Genomic DNA, 21,178 nt, shown 5'->3' with positions numbered 1-21,178 from the left:
CCGCAAACCCTTCTAGGCCCCGCCCCTCGGGGAGCTCAGAGCCTCGCCGGCCTGGGGTGGGGTCTCCTCCCGCTGCTCACTAGTCCTCCCGGAGGTGGTGGTTTCCTTTCGAACCCTTCAGGGTAACCTGGCGACCCTCTTAAACTACAGGCACTCAAACTAAACAAAAGTCCAGACTCCAGTCCAGGGCGGGAAGCATCATCCTGGCCCCTCCCTCCAGCTCGTACTGTGTGGAGCAACTGGAACTTTCAGGGCTCGGATAGCTAGTGACTAATTGCAAAGTGACTTCTGAAGGTAAGGTACAATGTGAAATATTGATTATGGCCCCGTTGGGTACCCAGGATTAGGATGCATACTTTAGCTCCCTGAACGAAACTTTAAAGAGGTAAGTTTCCGTGTGCAGTAAATGAACAATTTTCCTTTAAGCACCTTGTACAATTTTTTCCTAGGTTGGGTGGGACGTTTTGTAAAATGCTGCACACTCCCTGGCTTTCTTAGCCAGAGAGAGCCAGACTTGTATCCAGGGGTCTTTGGGGGAAATGGGCAGTTGCACTGAACCCTTTCCGCCGCCTTCCCTTCCATGAAGGGCTGGGGGCATGTGCGCCTGTTTGTATGTACGCTGAATTTGGAATCTACTTTTTCATTGCTCTTGGAGTTGAGCTGTCTGTCACTCCTTACCTTTCCAAAGCTGCACTGTTGGAACCTGTCGCACATCTCCGAAGGGACGAGATAGGGATGGTAAGGATCCCAGGAACCTGGTAGACTAAACTTCAAACTCCATTCAGTCCCTCAGCAACCCTTGTTCCTACACCATAGCCTCCTGGCCCTAGGTCAAAGTTGGTATCTGTCACTTCGCTTGTGATCCACGGTTTTGCTGGGGCTCTTCCGAGGGAACCTCTGTCCTATTCTGCCTTGCTGTGAGTCAGTAATCCCAACATTATTAGTCTTCAGATAATTAACTTTGACAGGTCTTAGCTAACATTTCCTCTACAGAGAACCCTTTTCTGACCTCTCCATTTAAGGCAGCCCCCCTCCTTATTTTCTGCTCCTGCATCTTGTGCCTTTCCTTCCTCCATCTAGACTCAATTCTTCGCAGGCAGAATTCATTTTTCTCCCTCACGTATCCCTTCTTCTGACATTGTGTCTGGCTCACAGAGGGCTCACAATTAAAGTTTATTAAGTGAATGAATGTATGAATGAATGGTTTCCCCACAGATGTTACCGCTGTCCAGCCCAAATGGAGAACAGGGAGTGAAGTGCCTCCTTGTGGGACACACAGCTACCAGAGGAGGGTAGAGCAGACCCACAGCTTGTGCCCTGGAGTCTGGTTGCACTCCCACCCCAAGTCTCTTGCTCCTCAGATTCTGAGCTTTAGGTTCTTTTCTTATTGCCTGGCTTCAACTTGCCAGTGTTTTGGTCTTGCCCCTCAGGCTACACAGGATTCTAATTCTGATACTGCCTTGTCTGCTTGCCACTGCTACCTATCCCCGAGGCCCTCTTTCAGGTGACCTTCCCTGCCTACATGGTTGCAGGCACCACTGTGATCCTGAGCAAACAAAGGCCTTTTAACTCTCTCCTGAATTTCTTTTGCTACTTTGTTGTGGACGTTGAGTTTGTCTAGCTAAGTTTCTTAGAATTATGTGTAAAGCAAAGTCAATAGTCCTGAGTGACCACCTGCAACTAAAGAGCGTGACTTTTGGGACAACTTATGTTTTCCTTTGCAGTCTTTTAGAAACTTTCCAGTTCAAATAAATTTCCCAAATGGCTGCTGTAGCCATATGTTATGAATGTATAGGTCTTAGGTAATAGTGTAAGTAAAGATCACCAGCAGCACATAAATCAACAGAAAACAGGTAAATGTGCCTTTTTAAAATTTTTACATGACTTTGTGCAGGCATTGGGTACCACTGTCCAATTTTAGCTATCTAAGGACATTCCCACTTACCAGTCCAATTATTTAAATGCAGGATGACCAAAAATTGCAGTTTTCCATTAATTTTTTAGGTGTGTGAAAGGTCAAGTTCATTTTATTTTATTAGATTTTATTTTATTTTATCTCATTCACCCCTCAAGCCCCGTCTGTTCCCTATGTACAAAAGCTTTGCTTCCATTTTTTCCTCCTATTTTTACTTTTTTGCTTGTCCCTTTCTTCCTTTCTCCCTCCCTCCTCCCTTGTTCCCCTTCGCATTTAAGTTTTCCATTAATTTGTATAAGATAATCTAACAGGAAATATAAAAACAACAATTTTATCAAATTTATTCAATACAGGGCCGGGGATTTAGCTCAGCGGTTCGGTGGCCTGCCTTGCAAGCGCAAGGACCCAAGTTCAATCCCTGGTACAAAAAAAATTTATTCAATACAAGAATGGACTGGTTGAAATGACATCTCCCAAGTGATGCCTGGGATAGTGAGTATGTGAACAAATGCACTACCTAAGGGACACTTGGGGTAAGCTGGTTCAATGATCATGGTATTGGCCTTTTAAAATTCTCCCCATAAATGGATGAGTTGGTGTGTTTATCTTCTGAACTATTTGTTCTCTCTTTTTTGGGGGGTGTGGTTTGAGACAGGGTCTCACTATGTAGTTGAGAATGACCTGGAACTCACTATGCAGCCCAGGCTGGTTTTGAACTCAGTGATCCTCCTGCCTCAGCCTCCAGAGTGCTGGGATTATAGGCGTGCACCACCACGCCTGGCACTATTTGCTCTCTTACTCAAGGCATATGCACCAAAATATTCCCTTTGTGTCAGGCTCCGAGCTGGGGTTGGCACTGCACAGTTTACTAAGACATGGTCTTTATGGAATATTTTAAAACTGATTTCTGTTCATGGGAGGGTTTGAGCTCCCTAGGCTTTTGGAATGTTGTCACATACACACATCACATAATGTGAAAATACAGAGATGTGATATCATATTCTGTTCAATTGATGTAGAGCACAGGAATTGATGTAGGACTGAGGAATTTAAATCTATGTGGCATTTGACAATGCACAGCTGCTGCTTCCAGCACCTCCATCTTCTAAGAGTGTCTGTCCCTCAGGAGCACTGCAGCGTAAACACATCAACTCGCTCTGCTAGAAATCTCTGGTATTCCATTACATTTTAGAATAATGCTTAGTTTATAGGTAGCGGGTCAGTGGAGTGAGGTAGATTTGTTTTTCAATTTAGAAGTTAGACACAGATTGGCAAGTGTTGTATGCAGTCACCCTTCTTCCTTAAGACTCTTAAATACTGACTCTGGGCCTGGGAGAGTAGTTCCATGGTAGAGCACTTGCCGAGCATGTGCAAGGCCTGGGCTTTGAGCCTTAGCACCAAAAGACAACAAAGCACCTCTGTTGAAATAGGAACTGTAATTGCTGATAGATTTGCTTAGTAATTGTATCTGAATATTGTCATAGTGATCAACAAATTGTCGACAAGTAATATTCATAATACTTGATTACTATTGTGCTGATGATGATCTGCAGCCCCACACACCCCAAATCCTATGGTTGTTCTGTGGGTTTTTTCCTTTTCCTGTGGCTAGGAGTGTGTTCCTGAGATATTCTGTGGAATTGTGCTAAGCCGAGGAAGAGGAAAAGGAGGGGGAAGAGCAGTGTCAAAATATTCAAGCCTGAGAAATTTAATAGAATGGGAAAGAAAATAAACTCCAGACTGATCCATCTAAAGCGAGAATCCTGTGCTATGAAATTGCAGGCTAAGAACTGCCTCTTTTTGGGTCTAGAATACAAGTGGGGGCACTGGTACAGCTGTGCTGAAATACTTCTGTACCAACTGTTGTTTTGGCTGCCCTCTGGGGTTATCAAGGGGGAGGGTTTGTGACCTGAGTACTGGCTAAGCGGTGCTGTGGAGTGGCAGGTGCCACTTCTGTACCCACTACATCAACCAGAGCCAGGCTTTGGCCACACCTGAGTTAATAGAACTGGGACACTGAAGGGAAGGGGTAATGCCTCCTGCCACACCCTGTGGGCTGAAGCTTTCCCTGTGATTTCATCATGCTTTCATCTTGTTGGGTCCCATCCGGTCACCAGCCCAGCTGTCCTGCCTTTTCAGTGGGCCAACCCAGGGTCTCCTTAATTTACTTCCAGATTTAATCTTAGGTGTTCAGTTTCAACACCCAGTTACTTCTCTCCTTGTCAGTTCCTTGACTTGTCTTTTGTAGCCCAAAGCCTTAGATTGTTGTTCTCCAAAATTCTTTACCTATGCCCCTGTAGCAGGAATAACTTTTGAATATGTATCCTAAAGGTATGTTTGATACAGTCATCTATAAATCCATTTATTTAAAATTAGTAAAGTTTTAGCTTTTGCAAAATAAATGAGAAGTTCTAACATGCTCTTAGTATTATCTCACTGTTATGGTTTGAATTATGTTACCTCCAAAATTCGTATGTTTGAGTCAGGTAGGGTGATGCACACCTGTAATCCCAGCATTCACAGGAGGATCGCTGTGAGTTCAAGGCCAGCCTAGGCTACGTAATTCAAAGCCATTCTGAACTACACAACAAGACTCTGTCTCAAAAAACAAACAAAAAATCATATGTTCACACCACAGAATATGACTTTATCTGAAGTTGGGATCTTTTTCTTTCTTTTTTTCCCCCCCTTCAGACAGGGTCTCATTATGTATTTGAGACTGACCTGGAACTCACTATGTAGCCTGGGCTGGTCTCGAGCTCACAGCAATCCTCCTGCTTCAGCCTCCCGAGTGCTGGGATTACAGCACCGCTCCCGGCTAAAGATATAATAAGAGGACTTAGTAAAATTAAGTCATATGCTTGGGGCTTAAACCAGTATGGTCTGTGTCCTTTTAAGAAGAGTTTAGGACATAGATGACGTGTGAAGACACAGGAAAAGGATTGCCATCTGCAAGTCAAGGAGCAAGGTTTCCGGAGCAGAGATATGTTCAACCTGCAGACGTTTGGTCTCCAGAATAATGAGAAAATACATTTTCTGTGGCATTTGTTACAGCAACCTGAGCAAATCTCTGTACCTACTTTGGAAATGGTGATTCTCATTCAAAAAGCATTTTCTTCCAAATATCCCTAAATAGATGGACTCCGCATCTCATGCTGTAAATCAGTGTTTGTACTACTTAATAAACAGCAGTTACTGCTTACTGAAGAATTGCTTAGGCAGAGGAGACTCAACAATGATCGCTGTAGGTACCCAACAGATGCATAATGAGAGTGAATGAATGGAATGAGCCTAAACTATAAATGCAGCCTTGTGACCTTCACCAGGAAATGGGGGAGGTGGAGTGATTCGCTTAAGGTCACTCACATCTGTCTCGCCTCTTAATTTAGTCTTCCTTTCTGCCATTCTGACCCTCAGCAGCCCCCTGTATCCTCCTGCACACGACTGCTCCTCACCCAATGAAATTCTCCATCTCAGCTCACCATTGTCAGGCACAGGACAGCAAGACTTCAGAGTTGAAGACCAAAGTGCACCTCAGGTACAGGTGAAGAAACCAAGGCCCAGAAAGGGTCAGGAAGATTTAGGGTGACCTTCCAGAGCACCATTACCTGACTGAGCAAAAAAAATCACACATTTGAATGTAGTTCACACTAGTTCACCTTCAGGAGCAATTCTGAGACCCCCAAAAGGACCCATTAAAGGAAAGAAAATAAATGCCCTCAGAATATGGAATATCTGATTTGTATCCTTTTTAGAAGAGGAATTTAGGATATGGATGACCTGTAAAGATATCTATGCTTTATATAGATGTACATATAGATATAGATAGATATCTGGCAGAGGACTCATAACCTGAATATATGAAGAACTTCTACAAATCAATAAGAGAAAGACAGATGACTCAATTTTTTAAAAAAAAGGTGAAATGCTTGAACAATCTTGTGCGAAAAAGTAAATATATAGCCAATAAACATATAAAGTGATACTCAAATTGCTCACCTACATGGAAATGCACATTGAAACCATAATGTGAGACTACTACATACCCACTAAATAGATAAGAAAAGAAAGACGAATAATATTAAATGTTGATAATGATGTGGAGCCACTGGAACCTATTGCTGGTAGGACTGTAAATTAGGATAACCACTTTGGAAAACTGCTTGGCAGCATCTAATGTGGAACATATTCCTGTGACCTGAAAATTCTACTCCTAAGACACATAAGCAACAGGAATGTGACAAATTTTCATCGAAGAAACTATAAAAATGTATGTAGCAATGCTATTCATGGTAAACAAAAATTATAAATAACACAAATATTTATAAATAGTATGATGATAAATTATATACACAGTGAAATGCAATACAGTAATGAAAATAAAGAAAAAATAATTACCTGCAGTGGTGTGGATGAGTCTCACAAACAATGCTGAAAAATTAAGCCAGACCCAAAAGAGTTAATATCATATGACTCCATTATATAAAGTGCAAAACATTAATCAATGGTGTTAGAGGTCATGGTCATAATTACCCCAGGGAGGAAGATAGGGGCTGGAAGTAGGGAAAAGGGGGTTCCAGGATGCTGTTCATGTTGTTTCTTAATGGGGTGTGTTTATTTGGGAATATTTATCAAGCTGCCTGTCTTAGTCTACTTTTTGCTGCTATAACAAGATACCAAAGACTAGGTAGTTATAAAAAACAGAAAGTTTAAAAACAAAACAAAACAAAAAAAAAACCCAGAATTTATCTCTCACTCTTCTGGAGGCTGGGAAGTTCAAGGTCAAGATGCTGACCTTGAGATGATGAGGGCCTCCGGCTATGTCATAATATGGTGAAATGCATCTCATGGTGGAAGGGGATGGGATAGACGAGATGTCTTAGTTACTAGTCATTGTTGAGACAAAATAGCGGACAACAAAGTTAAAGGAGAAAAGGTTTATTTAGCTCAGTTTGTAGACATTTCAGTTCATTACTAGCTGGCTCCAAGATAGGGTGGCACAGCAGAGGGGCATCACAGAGGAGAAACAGTTCATGGCATGCAGAGGACAGCAAAACAGAAGGCAGCAAGCATCAAAGTAGTGAACCAGCAAGTGACAAGCAAAAAGCAACAACAGCAGCCCTCTTTCTGTCTCTTATATTTTATCCAGGCTACTGTAGCACTCAAACCCTTGATCCTGGTATCACATACTCTCTAATACATCCACCTCCACAAAGCCCCACACTGACCACATTAGGCTTTGGGGGGACACCTAGACACAAGCCATAACATGGGATAAGGGAGGGAAAGAGAGGGAGGAGGGGGCAAAACTCGTCCTTTTATAAGGAACCGTTTCTGAGTTAGTGAACCACTCCCACAGCAGCACCATCCATCCATTCACAAGGGCAGAGCCTTCACGGTCTAATGACCTTTTAGAGATCCCACCTCTTCATACTGTTAATAAATGTCAATTAAATTTTACCATGAGTTTGGGAGGGAACATTCAAACCTCAGCAGAGTGCTTATTCTGTATGCGTGCTCAAAGACTTTACCCCAAGAGAGCCCGTGCTAGTCTCGGTATGAACTGGCTCTGCGTTAGCAGCTGTCCTCTGATGGGTACTATAGTCAATGTGAAACTTCACACACAGAAAACACACTGGCCTGGAGGGGTATTCCTGGAAAGTGTGAAACAGTTCATCAGATCGACTGAGTCTTTCCTCCAGCTGACAGTGTAAAATGCTGGCCCGGTAAGAGCACTTTGGTGTGGTTCGGGGGTAGCCGTAAAGCTCTCAGGTTGGCCACGTGGATGCGCTGTCTCAGCCAGGGCAGAAAAGAAAGAGAAACAGCTCAGTCCATCTAGAAAGAAGGATTGGCTTCCTCCTCCCCAGAGCCGGCTCCAGGTCCCCTGTCCTGAAGCAATGAAGGTAAGATAAGGGACATGTCTACACAGGAGCAAGTCATTTGGGGGTGGGCTGGGTAGAGACTACAGTTACTGTGCGTTTCCTTAGATTGATGGCATTGAAAAGGTGAGAAACAAAAACAATAAATCAGATGACAGATAATTTGTAGTTTTATTGAATAATATGCATTTAAAATGGAATAATGATATAAATGCCATGGAGGAAAACAGCTTCAGAAGTAGGTAAAAAACAAAACGGAACTATCCCAAAACAACACTGTGAGTTTTTATTTAGGAGGTAGAATGTCATTTCCTTTTTTCTTTTGGCTTATAGATTTTTTTATCCATACAGTTTATTACTGTTTGTTCCAAATCAATTTAAAATTGTTTCTGTCAGCTATAATCTCTGGTTTGGCTCCAATTTTATTATATGTGTTGCTCAAGCAAGCCCCATAATCTCTCATTTGGAAGTAGAACATAAATATAACTTTAGAATAAAGAAGCTAATTAACCAAATGTAATGGTGCAAACCTGTAAATACCTGTCATCAGCACTTTGGGAGGCTGAGGCAGGAGGATTGAAAGTCTGAGCTCAGACTGGGCAGTTTAGTAATTTAAGTAGATCCTGTCTAAAAATTTAAAAGCAGGTAGGTGGGGTGAAGATATAGCTCAGTGCAAAGGCCCTGGGTTCAATCCCTGGCACCCCATCCCACCCCAATCTTGGTAAGTGAGGAACTTTCAGGGCCAAATGCATAGTAGATATTAATGATCTATTAAGAAGTTAGAACTGATGCAGAAAAAAAAATTACTCAGCTGATTGGAGATTTTAGCTTATCTGCCTAACTGAAGCATCACATTTCAGAGTTAAACAAGCAGACCTAGGGATGATTGGGATGACTTCAGGCAAATTCTTTGTAAATTGCTCCAGGGCTCTCTTCCTTCTCACTGTGAGTGTACCTCACAAAGATGCAAGGAAGATTAGTTGAAAATAACGTACGTGGTTAACAGACTAAGTGCTAAATAAATAATAACTATTAGTACAACAAAAACTGTAACAACAGTTATGAGTAGTAGCCACACCAGTGTAGTAACATTAACCCTCATCTCTTTGCCCTTCTATATTGAAGTTATGAAACTAATGGACCTCTATTTCATTGTTTAAACTCTGATTCTAAAAAGCGTTTTGGAAGTGCGGGTGAGGGCAAGAATTACCGGAATGAGAAAATGCTCAGTCAACAGCGAAGGCAGTGATTTTGCCCTGTCTCAGGCAGGTCTCTCACGGTAGAGATTTAGACACTCTCATCTTCGCGTGGGCGCGGAATTCTAGGCGACCTGAGCTCACACAATTTTCAAAGCCTTTTTAGTTGGTTTTTCTTGTTGTTGTTGTTTCGGACTTCAGAACTCAGGTCCTTGTGCTTGCAAGGCAAGCGCCAGAACCACTGAGCTAAATCCCTAGCCCTCAAAGCCTTTTTAAAGAAACTTACCAGAAACAGAGATGGGGCCTCTCAGATGGGGCCTGCAGCAAGTGAGAAACCCTAAAGCTTGGGTTTCACTGGCTTCCGGGAAAATCTACTAATCCCTATGCCCACGTCCATTTCTGCGTCAGACTTTCTGAAGAGCACACACGCGCGTCCTCCCGGGGTGCAGGGGTGCAAGGCGAGGCTGCATCCTGTTAATTCGGAGCCCACCTGCGGTTGGAACTAGAACAAGCGCTGCTCTTAGTTCATCCCCTGCCTCAGGGGGGCTGACGTTCTTCACGGCTGCTCTACGCTTCCAGAAAGAAGTTAGACATACACAAAAAAGTGCGGGTGAGGCGTCGGGTCACTTTGGTGACTCAGCTTTCCCCTTACCGGACAGAGAGCGCCGTTTGTGGGGTGGAGCCGCGAAGCTTCGCGAGGAAGCAGCTGCGGTGGGTGAGGGCCTCGCCGGATGCGGGCTTAGCCTGCGGCCGGGCCGTGGGGCCGCTCTGCAGTTTCCCTTGGAAGCGGCGGCTGTGCCGGTCACGTTTGTAGGCGGGCCTGCTGCTGCTCTTTGGTACATTTGCACACTACTTCCTTTGATCTGATGACTCCCTGCTCAGAGATAATGCATAACTGGATGAAATAACCTGCCTGTGTATAAAGTATCTCCCTTGGACATCTTCCTTCTCCTCTCCAGTTTTACACTTCTTTTTTATTATTTAGTACATTTCCCCTCCTTAATAGTATATGTTTGCAATAGATAATGAATATATGCATACTGGGGAGCTGATCTCACATCTAGATCATTTTTACTTCCCCTGCCCCTCCCTGCCCCCTTATCTCCCTGATCCCCAGGTTCCTTTCCGTCCCCTAAACCTCTGTGTTTTCTAACATCTTTATTTTATTCTGCTCTTTAAATTATACTTCGAGTTACTCATATAAGATAAGTCATGTGATAGTTAACCTTCTGTGCCTGATTTTCAAGGTGAAATAAATTTTCCTACATTTGTCCTTCTTATGGCTAAGTAGTACGTGTGTGAGTGTATATATAAAATTTCTTTACTCTCTTACAGATTTGAAAGCCAAAGTTAAGGTTTCCCGTTAGGCTGAGGAGAACAAACATTGTTTCAAGCTTCCAGAGCAGGACTGAATGCAGTGAAATGTCACATAATGACCAGAACATATTCTGGAAAATGCATTGTTAGGTGATTTGTCCTTGTGTGAACATCACAGTGCACATTTTCTTGAACTAAAAAAGCCACGACTGTCACAAGTGAGTTAAACTTGCAGGAATGCACACTCTTCTGTGTGCAGTCTGTTGGCAGATGCACGACTGTTTCCATCTTGTGGCAAAGATGTCTCGTGCTTCTGCCCAGGAAGCCCTCCCTGCATACAGTGAGTCCTGCCTCCCAGTCTGCTCTTATTGGACCTTTGGGTTATACTCATGCTGCCAGGCTATGATTTATTCATTTACATATATTTTTTCTGGCAGAGGTTGGACCTTGCTTGTGTTCATACCCTCAATGCCTGGCATGTGTGCAGCCCTCAAAAGGCCAATAAAAAGAGTGCTGTCAAACACACCAAGCCCTGTGACTAGACTGTGTTTTTTCTGAACACCTGAAGTCCCCCTGGAATACAGTGTGGCTGGATGAGACAAACTACAAATATAGTATCCCTGTCTGCACAATTTCAGTCTCATGGAAAATTTCAGAAATAAGCTATTCATAAGTTTTAAATAACTTTTATTCTCATAACTGCTGTTTTATATTAGTTACTGTTGCTAATACCTTATTGTGCCTCTTTGTACCTTAAACTCTATTGCCGGGTGTGGTGGCACATGCCTATAATCCCAGCACTCGGGAGGACGAGACAGGATTGCTGTGAGTTTGAGTCCAGCTTGGGCTACAGTGAGTTTAGGGACAGACCGAATGACAAAGAAAGACCCTACCTTTCCCCCACCCCACCAAAAAACTCCAAACCAACTTTATTGTAAGTATGTAGCATAGGTGAAAACTCAGCATATACAGTCCTGGGTATTGTCAGGCATCCACTGGAGTCTAAGACAGAACCCCCGAACATCTGGGCGATGACTGTGACTGTATCTAGTGGAAACATCTCCCCACTGCCTGCATCCCTCCCAGTCCCAGAGAAGTGGCTCCTGCCCCCTACCTGGGCTGTGCCGGAGGGAGACAGTGCTGTGTGCGGAAGGAGCACTTGCGTCCTGGTTGCTTTGCGTCAGCTCTGGGGCTGTCCCTGCATGGCTCAGTTACTCCCCCAACAGCCTTGTGAAGCCTTTTTCTCCAATTCATAGAGGAGGAAGGTGAGTCTCACAGAGTCTAAGCAACTGGCCAGGAAGCATGTAGCAGGGTCCTGGACTTTCAGTGTGATCCCAGACTGGCTGACTCCAAAGCGAGTTGGGGACAGGTTAGGTGGGTGTGGAGGGCTTCTCTGAGGGGCTGTGGAGGTTTTCCTTCTGAGGGGTATTGCCATGTAGCTTTTGTCTACTCTTAATCACTAAATGGGATTAGACTGACAGGTGGAGTCAGCCACAGGTGTGGCTATGGGGGAAGAAGGTCAGGAGCCTGGCCTCTGGGCTCGAGTGGGTGGGATGGAGCCAGACCCCAGCGCTTGGGACAGAAACAAAATTTAAGAATTTGCTTTTGATCTCCTGTATTTAAAAAATGTTGAATGAGGAATGAATGATATCATAAATATTATCACAGGAATATAGATCTGGGAGAGTTCATTGTTCAAGGTGTGACATTGTGAGTTTTTGCATGAGATCATTAAAATACAAGAAATTCTAGGATTCTTTTCAAATTAGGTAACAGTAGATCTGACCCTTTAAGGACTAATAATAATAAGGAGGATGCTCTTAAGAATAACACCTAACATTTGCTAAGTGCTGTTCATATGCTTGGTGCTGTACTCTAAATTCTTTGTGACTATCAACATATTTAACTGTGACAGATAGGAAATCAAGCCCCTGAAAGCTTAAACAACCTGCCCAACACCTTAGTACCTGGGGAGCTCCTTACAGGATGGATAGCCAGACTGAAGTTCGGTCCCCTGACTGCTGCCCTCAATTACTCCGAGTGAGATTTAGGTGAGAAGAAGGAGGAACACGAACAAATGTTTGCAAGATATATTTGGAGAATATTCTGGTATGAGGCACGCTGAACATTTTGTGGCCATTGAGGATGGAGGAGAAAGAAGAGGCCTGGCCAGAGGGCTCAGGAGAATCAGAGTAGGACCTGGCTACTTCACTGTGAATGGAAGACAGATATTCCTGCTTTTTATGTATTTATTTTTTGTGGCAATGGAGAGTGAACTCAGAGCCTAGCTGTGCTAGGTGAGCCCTCTGTCACCGAGCCCCACCCCAGCCCCTTCAGTATTGCCCAGTGTACTGCGCCCTGCCCTGGAGATATGCTCTCCTTCCTTTTCCTCCAGCAGCTCCCTTCCTCTCCCAGGCTCAGCTGGAGTCACCTTTGCCATGAAGATGTTCGGTCCTATCACTAGTGTGTCCTCTTCCTCATCATTGACTCACCAGGGTTCCCGTTGGCTGTATTTGGCTGTTTGTATGCAAGTGCATGGGAGGGCTGGGGATTTAGCCCAGGGGTTTGGTGACCTGCCTTGCAAGCTCAAGGACCCAAGTTCGATCCCCGGTACCAAAATAAGCAAGTGCATGGGTACAGCCAGCTCTGAACAATTATCCATGTTACCCATTTTCTGAGTATTAAAAATGTTATCCTTGGGCTGGGGAGTTAGCTCAGTGGTGCTGCTGCCTGCCTCCCAAGTGCAAGATCCCAAGTTTGATTTCTGGTACCAAAGAAAAAAAAAAAGTTATCCTCACACCTTACTCTGTTTTAGAATGGCATGAAGCAGGATGTGTGGCCCGGTGCAAAGGCCATGCAAACTACTTTCCATAGCCATCACAGGGTTCTTTTACTACCTTTATCTTGTATTCCAAAACATTACATAAAGCTAAAATATTCAAGGGATGCTTTATGGATATCTGTCCTATCTATGTTTTAAAGAATATGTAAAGTAACTCAATGTGGTTTTTAATTTCTTACAAGTATAGGTGACCAGAAATCAAATGTGTCTATTTCTGAGGAAAACTTTTAAAATGTTTTAAATAAGTAAATTTTCACATAGGGGCACCTGTCTTGGAGAAGTAGATTAGAAGGCAAGAATAGTTTTAGTAAAATGTTTTTGAGTGACTTGGAAGAAGGATTACAGAGTAGATTCTCCAAGTTGGCAGCTGACCCAAAATTTGTAAGAATCAAATAGCTCAACAGAGATAGAGAACAAATGCCAATGCTTGTTCAAGAGGATTGAAATATTCAGTTGAAATAATTAAATAATGTGTATTGAAAAAAGAACTCTGAACTCAATTATAACCTGGAAGTCAGGCCTGAGATGTATTACACAAGCAAACAAATTCACAATCAAACCAAAGTTTCCAAACCCAGTACAACAAGACTTAATAACCAACAAGTCCTGTTTCCCTCTGGCCTATTCTCCTATAAGCCCAATAATATGTTGAAAATGAGAAAGACAATTGTATACTATTGGAATTAGCATGTGAGTGACCGAAGGGATGATGGGATGCTGTCGTTCAATGGTTCTTAAAATCTCCAGACCCAGGGCTCCCTCATTACAGGGGGTGCTTTATAATTCATTTTTCAACGTCCTGAAATGAAACCATGCACATATAACCTGCCTACACATATAATTATAAAAGGAATAGTACAATAAATACCATTGCTGTGGTAAAAGGAGAAATAAAGGGATACTAAATGATAATAATGTAATATGCACTTCTAATATGTAAGGCACATTGGAAGACTTGGCGAAGTAGCAGAGTCCATGTATACAGAGTCCTGCTGAATGGTGCCTGCATGTGTAGACTGTGGGCGTAAGATTAGCAAATCAAGTGTGGTGACTTTCAGAATGGTAAACAATCCTTGTTCAAGTTTTGCATGCAGCCAAATAGTCTTCTTTCAATTTACACAGTGGTTGCATTCCTAGAATATTCAATGTATATTAAAACCCTACAAGATATACTTTATGTTTATATAGGAATTAATTTACCAGATAATTTTTTCCCAAAGTAATTGTCTAGTAGGATTCTTAACATCTGTATAGAAATTCAAGAGAGTTCTTTGTTACAGTGACAACAGACACACCCACATGTTTCTAAAGATGGGAGTGGGGTACTGTCCCTAGGGGAAGTCCAGAACAAGTCCCAGCAAAAAGAAGCAACTGTCTCAGATGTGTTAAAGGGAAAGTCCAGAGCCTGAGCCAATGGGGCACTAGGAGACCACTGGTGACTGAAAATATCTTCCTAGCTTTCTGTTAAATCTTAATGCGAATGGCCTGGACATGGTGCTATACCTGTGGCATCCTGTCACCAAGTTGCTTCTTTTTTGAAATGGATCCTCCAAGGTTAAAAAAAAAAAAGGACAATTCAATCCAACAAAAGCAGGCTTTACTCAGTAGAGGTTCACCCAGTGCTTGAGTGACCGAAGGTTCATAGACATTAGAAACAGAATCTGTAACTTGGCTGAATGTATTGAAAAGCTAGACTCAAAGTCTGAAAGATGAGAGTAACTAAAATTGGATGGATTACACATACTCTTACCTCAAGTTTTCTAAGCTGCATCCTTGTGTTGGCTTGAAAACTAGAGAGCTGCACCGTGTCTTGGTCTATGTTTGAAATACTTTCAGTGAATTACAGTTTAGGGCTCAGTCCTTGGCTTTAATCTAAAATAACTATAATAAAGATACACGAAGCACAATTTTACATCTTCTGCCAAACAGCTATTGAAGTGATTGACTCTTAGATCTTTATACCTCAGGGATGTTCCTCTGTATCTCTTTCACTTTATCAGATCTTTATATACCATCCTGATTTTTCTCTTTATATTCTGTTTTGCTTTTGTTTTCCGTTGGCTACCAGGAAGGTCAGAGATTTATTTAATACCTGTGCACAGTGATATTTTTACTCCAGCTTCCCGGAAGAACTCTGTCCTTTTTCCTTCTTCTGATGTCTCTGACTTTACTTTGATTGTCCTCCATGTGCTTTTATTGTATGCAACATCATATTTTTTTGAGAAATAAGATAGGGTACAAATGACTGGTCCACCAAACCATGTATTTTAAGCACTTGGAACAGCTTAGCTCTTGGAAGGCGCTCAGTAGATATTTACCAAATGACTGAATGGATGGGAATGGGAAACAAATCTCACTTTTGTGTAACTAGGAGTGAATGGCCACGAGGGGGCGCTGAGCTCCCACTTCTCTTTGTAAAAGGGCCCTTCCCATCGCTGGACCCTGCTTGGGGGTGATGCGGTATAGAGTGCTGTTTTGTGGTGATTGGATTCTGTATTTCTGAGATGTGTGTGACCGAGACACCTGAGGAGTGTGCATTTGAAGATTACCAGGTTGTTCCTGTGGAGACGCCGGCTCTGTCATTACCAGCGAATGACTGTGCTGAATGTGGTCTTGCTTTCCTGAAAAGCTGGAGGCCAGAGCCAGACAGAAGCACCAACAACCTCACAGAAAGAAAGCAGCGCTCATATCTGGTGTTCTGAGCCAGCCGCAAAACTCTTTATTAAAATTCTTAAGATTCAGACAGAGCAAATATGCTCAGTACAGTAGAAGTAAGAAGACAGCAAGGAGAGCCAGGCAGGGTGGTGCATGTTCGTAATCCCAGTATTCTGAGGGACTGAGGCAGGAAGATCACAAATTTGAGCTCAATCTGGGCAGCTGTGTGTGACTTGGTGAAACCCTGTCCCAAAATTAAAAAAAAAAATTTTAAAAAGGAGCTGGAGATGCAGCTCAGTGTGAAGGCCCTGGGTTCAATCTCGACACAAAACAAAACAAGACAGAAAGAAAAGGAAAGCACCAATGGGCAAGTTCCAAAGACTGCTGGGGAAGTTGGAGAAGGATGTAACTTGTTCCTTATTCTTGGCACTTGGGCATGTGCTCTTTTCTACTGCTTTCCCCTTTCCCAGAGATTCAGAGCCTCCAGGAACTAGGATTCTTCTGGCACTTCCTGTTTATTTGGAATCTGGATCCAAGGAGGCACAGGGCTTTGTCTCTGCTGACACAGAGAGGTGCCAGTCTCTGAACAAAGCCCAGAGTCCTCGTTGCTTTGTAGTTTCCCACCATCTGGATAGGAAACCTTTGGCGAGTCAGCCCTTGAGGATACTGGAGACTGGAGCCCAAGTGGGCCCTTCTCAAAGGCTGGGTTTGTCTTCTTATGCAACTTCTGGGATTGGGGTGAGTGATATATTTTAACTTTATTTTACAATAAAGAAACTGACAGACATGACTCCCTGAAGCTGGTAGCCATCAGCCCATGGCTCAGGATTTGGATGGAGGCAAATTACACCTTCATTTTTATTCATCTTTAACTAGAATTTAGCCATTTCCTTAAATTATGAATATAAGAAACACACCATGGTAGACTCAGTAGAACCTGTAATTTGGTCCCCAATAGAAATCATAGATATTTTCATACCATATTCTATGTTATAGATACAGTATCTTAAAATACTTCTACACCCATCACCACTTAGAAATTATGGCTGTCAGATATTAGATCACTATCTGATCTTACTATTTCATGCATGAACAAACATATAGTATTATTACTATGTTACAAAAATAAATATATCAGTATAATCAGTTTCCTTTGTAACCCAACATATGTAATTTTTTGCACTTAAAAACACATAGGCTTCATCGGAATGTCAAAGATTAAGAAAAAAGATTAACTTTGCTTGAAGAGAATACTTTTCAGCTCTATTAATCTCTCATTCTTGGATTTACTGTGGCTCATGCTGTAATATGGACCATGTTGAAGCCCAGCAAAGGAGTTTAGCTTCTAGAACATAGGAAGGACCTCTTATCACCATGGCGTTTGCATAGGTTTGCTATCAGAAATGGTGTTATAGAAGGGATATTCATTTGATTGTCCACATTCTTTTGGTAAAAGGATGTGTGCAGAAGCTTTCAGCTTGTACAAACAGAAACAAGGTCTGATGTTTAAGGAAGCATTTGAAAGCTATTAAAAACCATGAAGACTTGGTAGATTGAAGTTCTGATACCACTTTATACTTTCCAAATTGATTACAGTCTTTTTGTGTGTAGTACTGGGGATTGAACCCAGGGTCCTCACACTGAGCTGTATCCCCAGCACATACACATCCTTTTTAAAATTTTGAGCTAGGTCTCACTAAGGTAGCCCAGGCTGGGCTTGAACTTCTGATTTTCCTACCTCACTCTCCCAGAGTGCTGGGATTACAGGTATGTGCCTAATTTGATTTATTTTCTGTTTTTTCAGTTTGACATTATTTGTAAAAATATAGCTAACAATTCAGAGCATCACTTCTCTAATGCATTTTCAATTAGAATGATGTACAGTCAGTCATGTCCACGTAATGATGTGTCAGTCAAAGATACGCTGTATACAGCACAATGATCTCGTAGGATTATAATGACTGAAAAATTCCTAGCACATCACTTTTGTGTTTGTGGTTATGCTAGTGTAAACACTCCTTTCAAAGAAAAGTATCAGAGAAAAATGTAGCATATACAAATATGTATAGTTCATAATAAACAACTGGTGTATGCACTTACTATATTACACTTTTAATCATTATTTTATAGTGTTTTGCTTATTTTAGAAAAGCTTAATACAAAGTTTGTCGTTACTCTAGCGGCAACCTCATCCATATCTTTTTTCAGTGTGTGTGTGCGTGTTCTCACATTGAACCCAGGACCTTCTCACTGAACTACACACCCAGCCCTTTTTTATTTTTATTTATTTATTTATTTATTTTTGATACTGGGGATTGAACTTGGGACCTTACACCTGTGAGGCAGGTAGTGGAACCATGGAGCTAAATCCCCAGCCCCTGTTTTTATTTTTTAAGACAGGTCTTACTAAGTTGCCCAGCATGGGCCTGAACTTGTGATCTTCCTGCCTCAGTGTCCCAGAGTACTATATCTTTTGATCATACCATCTTCTCTTGTGGTTGGTTGGATCTCATGTTGTGGTGTTCATCATGGCCCTTGGAGGAGCAGGCTGACACACACACACACACACACACACACACACACACACACACACACACACACACACACACACACACACACACACACACACAAACATTGTCTAGGTTTGTGGCACTGAGGTTTGTGTCATTGGGTTGGTGAACTCTGTGTTTGCACACTGGTGAAGTCAGCTAACGATACTTTTCTCCAAACTACCCAACACTAAGCGGAACACAATTGTTCATTAAACATAGACCTTCGTACTCTGACCAACTGAAGATACGGAATTCACAGTAGGAAAATCTAAGTGTGGAACTTCTGAATATAATAAGCCTTATTTAACTAAATTTAAAATCTTACATTGTCACGGCAGCAGGAAATGCAGCTTTGTCGATGTAGAAACTTTTCTCTTTTTCTGAAGTAACACTGCAGAGATACTCAAGCCAGGAAAAATGACACTGTGTTGTTTTTTTTTTTTTTTTTTTTTTTTTTTTTTGTCTTTTTTGTAGGTACTGAACCAACTGACCTTTTAATTGTCATTTCTGCTGGCCTAGAAACACTTTACAGGAAGATTAGCTTCTATAAGTCATTTGTCTCCTTTTTACTGCTATTTGTAAACTTTCTCAGGTTGGGGATTGTTCTGCTTTGGAGAAATTATCTGGTTTGAGCCATGCATAATTTATGACAATCTCTGGCAAAACCTCAGAAAAAAGATATGCTCTTGTCTTGGGCGGATGTCAGAGGCTGTGGCAGAGCCCAGTGAAAACACTCTTTGGGAGCCAGTGCTCCAACAGTGGGACAGCCTCTGGGTACTGTCTTCTCTGAGGACTATGACACAGATAGAGAAGAAAAAAGAGCCCCAAGCGGAGCACAGGCGACAGTGAAATCAGAGAGGGGCTCTTTCAAGAACACTGAGTTGCAGCTGGACTCTGCTGCTCGCTTGCTGGCTGGACGGTGAAAGTCTTCCAACTGGGGTCCAAGAAAAGGGATAGGACATGGCCTACGAAGTGCATCTGGATTCCCTCAAGGAGTCAGAGCAGGAGATCATCCTCCAGGTCCTCTACCGAGACCGGGCTGTGCGAAGCATAGAGGAGGAAAGGATACGGTAAGCCGCCCTCCTGATGGGTGCAGGGCGCTGTGGACTCTGGGTTCCCGCAGCTGGCCCAGAGCCTTGGCTAAGTGGTGCTTGCTTGTTGCTTGTCACTCACAGCTGGGCTTCTGACTGAGGCGGCTCTGGGGTAGGCTTGTGAGTGGAGATGGCTTTGCTATCGACCTGAGCCTGGAAGGCAGTGAGCAAAAGGGGAGGCTGCCCTTACTGCTCCTTTCAGATGGTGCCTTTTGTAACGCTTGCTGCCATCTGCTCTTTCACTTGCCTTCTTTATGGAAATAATTCAAACAACACTTGCAGGCTTCTGGTTCCTCCCCCAGGCAGGGAAAGACCTTGGGTTAGGAGTTTTCCTACATTGCTCTTGGTGCCACCTAAAGACACAAAGAAAGCAGCTTAGAATCAGCAGATCGGATGGAATACATTGCTGCCTTTTTGCTTTGCTCGCTTTTGCTTCCCTGTTGGCTTTGAGGAAAAAGGGAGCTCAAAGCTCAAACCTGCTTAGCCTGTTCCCTGACTACTTTGTCAATAGTGAGTTTCTTCCTGTGCGTCTCTGAGTTGGACAAGCTGGGTGACAGGAATTAACCCTGAAGGCTGGTAGCAGAGCTGTCCATTGTTAGTCATCAAGATCCATCTTTACATCTACTGGTGCTTATTGCTTATTTATTTATGTTTACAGAGGACATAAATAAATGGGCTGGGGTGTAGCTCAGTGGTAAGTAAAGTGTGTGCTTAGCATGTGCAAGGCCCTCGGTTCATTCCCCAGCACCAAAAGAAAAAAAAAGGGAAATGGAATTTGTAGTTTGGTTTGCTTTCTAATGGCAGAACTTTTGCAGAGGCTGCCAAGAAAAATACACAATCTAAAACTTTGTACAAACCGGGTGGAGTGGTTCGTACCTGTAATCCCAGCACTTGGGAAGCTGAGGCAGGAGGATTGCCATAAGTTCAAGGCCAACCTGTCTCAATAAATAAATAAATAAATAAACAAACAAATAAATAAATAAATAAAACTTTCTACAACCAAGTGCTTGAGGACCAAGGGAAATTTTCTGGTTGACTGGAAGGTACAATACCCTTTCCATCCTATGTTATTTCAGAGCTCTGAAAGTACCAGTAAATTTTCTGCCACTAGAAACTATAACACATTGGCAAAAATGCAATTTTCTTTGAAGATTCAAGGTCTTTCAGTGATTTGAAGCCATCATTTTGGATATTATTAACATAATGTGGATACTAGAGTAAGGGAGGTTTGTTTCAAAAGGTCCTGTTTCTAGGGAAAATACTGAAAGTTGAATTTTAAACTACTGTTCTGATAATAATCTTTTTCCTTGTGATGGGCTTATCTCTTCCAAAAATAGGTAATGGAGACATTGCACTTAAGAGTGCTGTGGTTACTGACATCTTTAGGGTCCAGTACAGTGTTCGGTTGCACTACAGCCACTGTCTAGCCCAGAGGAATTAGGGGCTAAAAGGCCACTGGCCACCCATTAAAAGAAGAAAAAGTAGCAAAAGCAAAACATCAGTTAAATAATTTTATTGGGTTACATCACAATAGCAGGACATGTGCTATACTGTGTGTTTATAGATCTTCCCATGCCTTGCCTATTAAAAAAGATGTATTTTATTGTGTGTGTTGAGGGGTACTGGCCATTGAACCCAGGGCTTTACACTGAGCTGCATCCCCAAGTCCTTTGCTATTATTTATTTTTTTCTAATTTTTGAGACAAGTTCTCCCTAAATTGACCAGGCAGG

The 21,178-nt window shown here is 42.5% G+C and overlaps 1 protein-coding gene across 4 annotated transcripts in view; it reads left to right on the top strand.

Annotated features, from left to right (window-relative positions):
- The first annotated feature begins 37 nt into the window (after nucleotides 1-37).
- Sytl3 (synaptotagmin like 3) overlaps nucleotides 38-21,178 on the top strand; it is a 94,874-nt gene continuing 73,733 nt past the window's right edge. Inside the window, exons 1-2 of one of the 4 annotated variants that reach the window (XM_033763283.1) lie at nucleotides 38-294; nucleotides 18,831-19,426. In XM_033763283.1, coding sequence (XP_033619174.1) covers nucleotides 19,317-19,426 — 110 coding nt within the window. In that variant the 5' untranslated portion in view covers nucleotides 38-294; nucleotides 18,831-19,316. Of the gene's footprint in view, nucleotides 295-7,793; nucleotides 7,819-18,830; nucleotides 19,427-21,178 lie in introns of those variants that run through there. The other 3 variants (XM_010625240.2, XM_010625239.2, XM_033763282.1) reach the window with 3 other exon arrangements.

This window comes from Fukomys damarensis, unplaced genomic scaffold (assembly GCF_012274545.1).
Source record: "Fukomys damarensis isolate Sample0158 unplaced genomic scaffold, DMR_v1.0_HiC HiC_scaffold_14, whole genome shotgun sequence".
Taxonomy (NCBI): Eukaryota; Metazoa; Chordata; class Mammalia; order Rodentia; family Bathyergidae; genus Fukomys; species Fukomys damarensis.
This window is presented reverse-complemented; position numbering and strand designations above follow the sequence as displayed.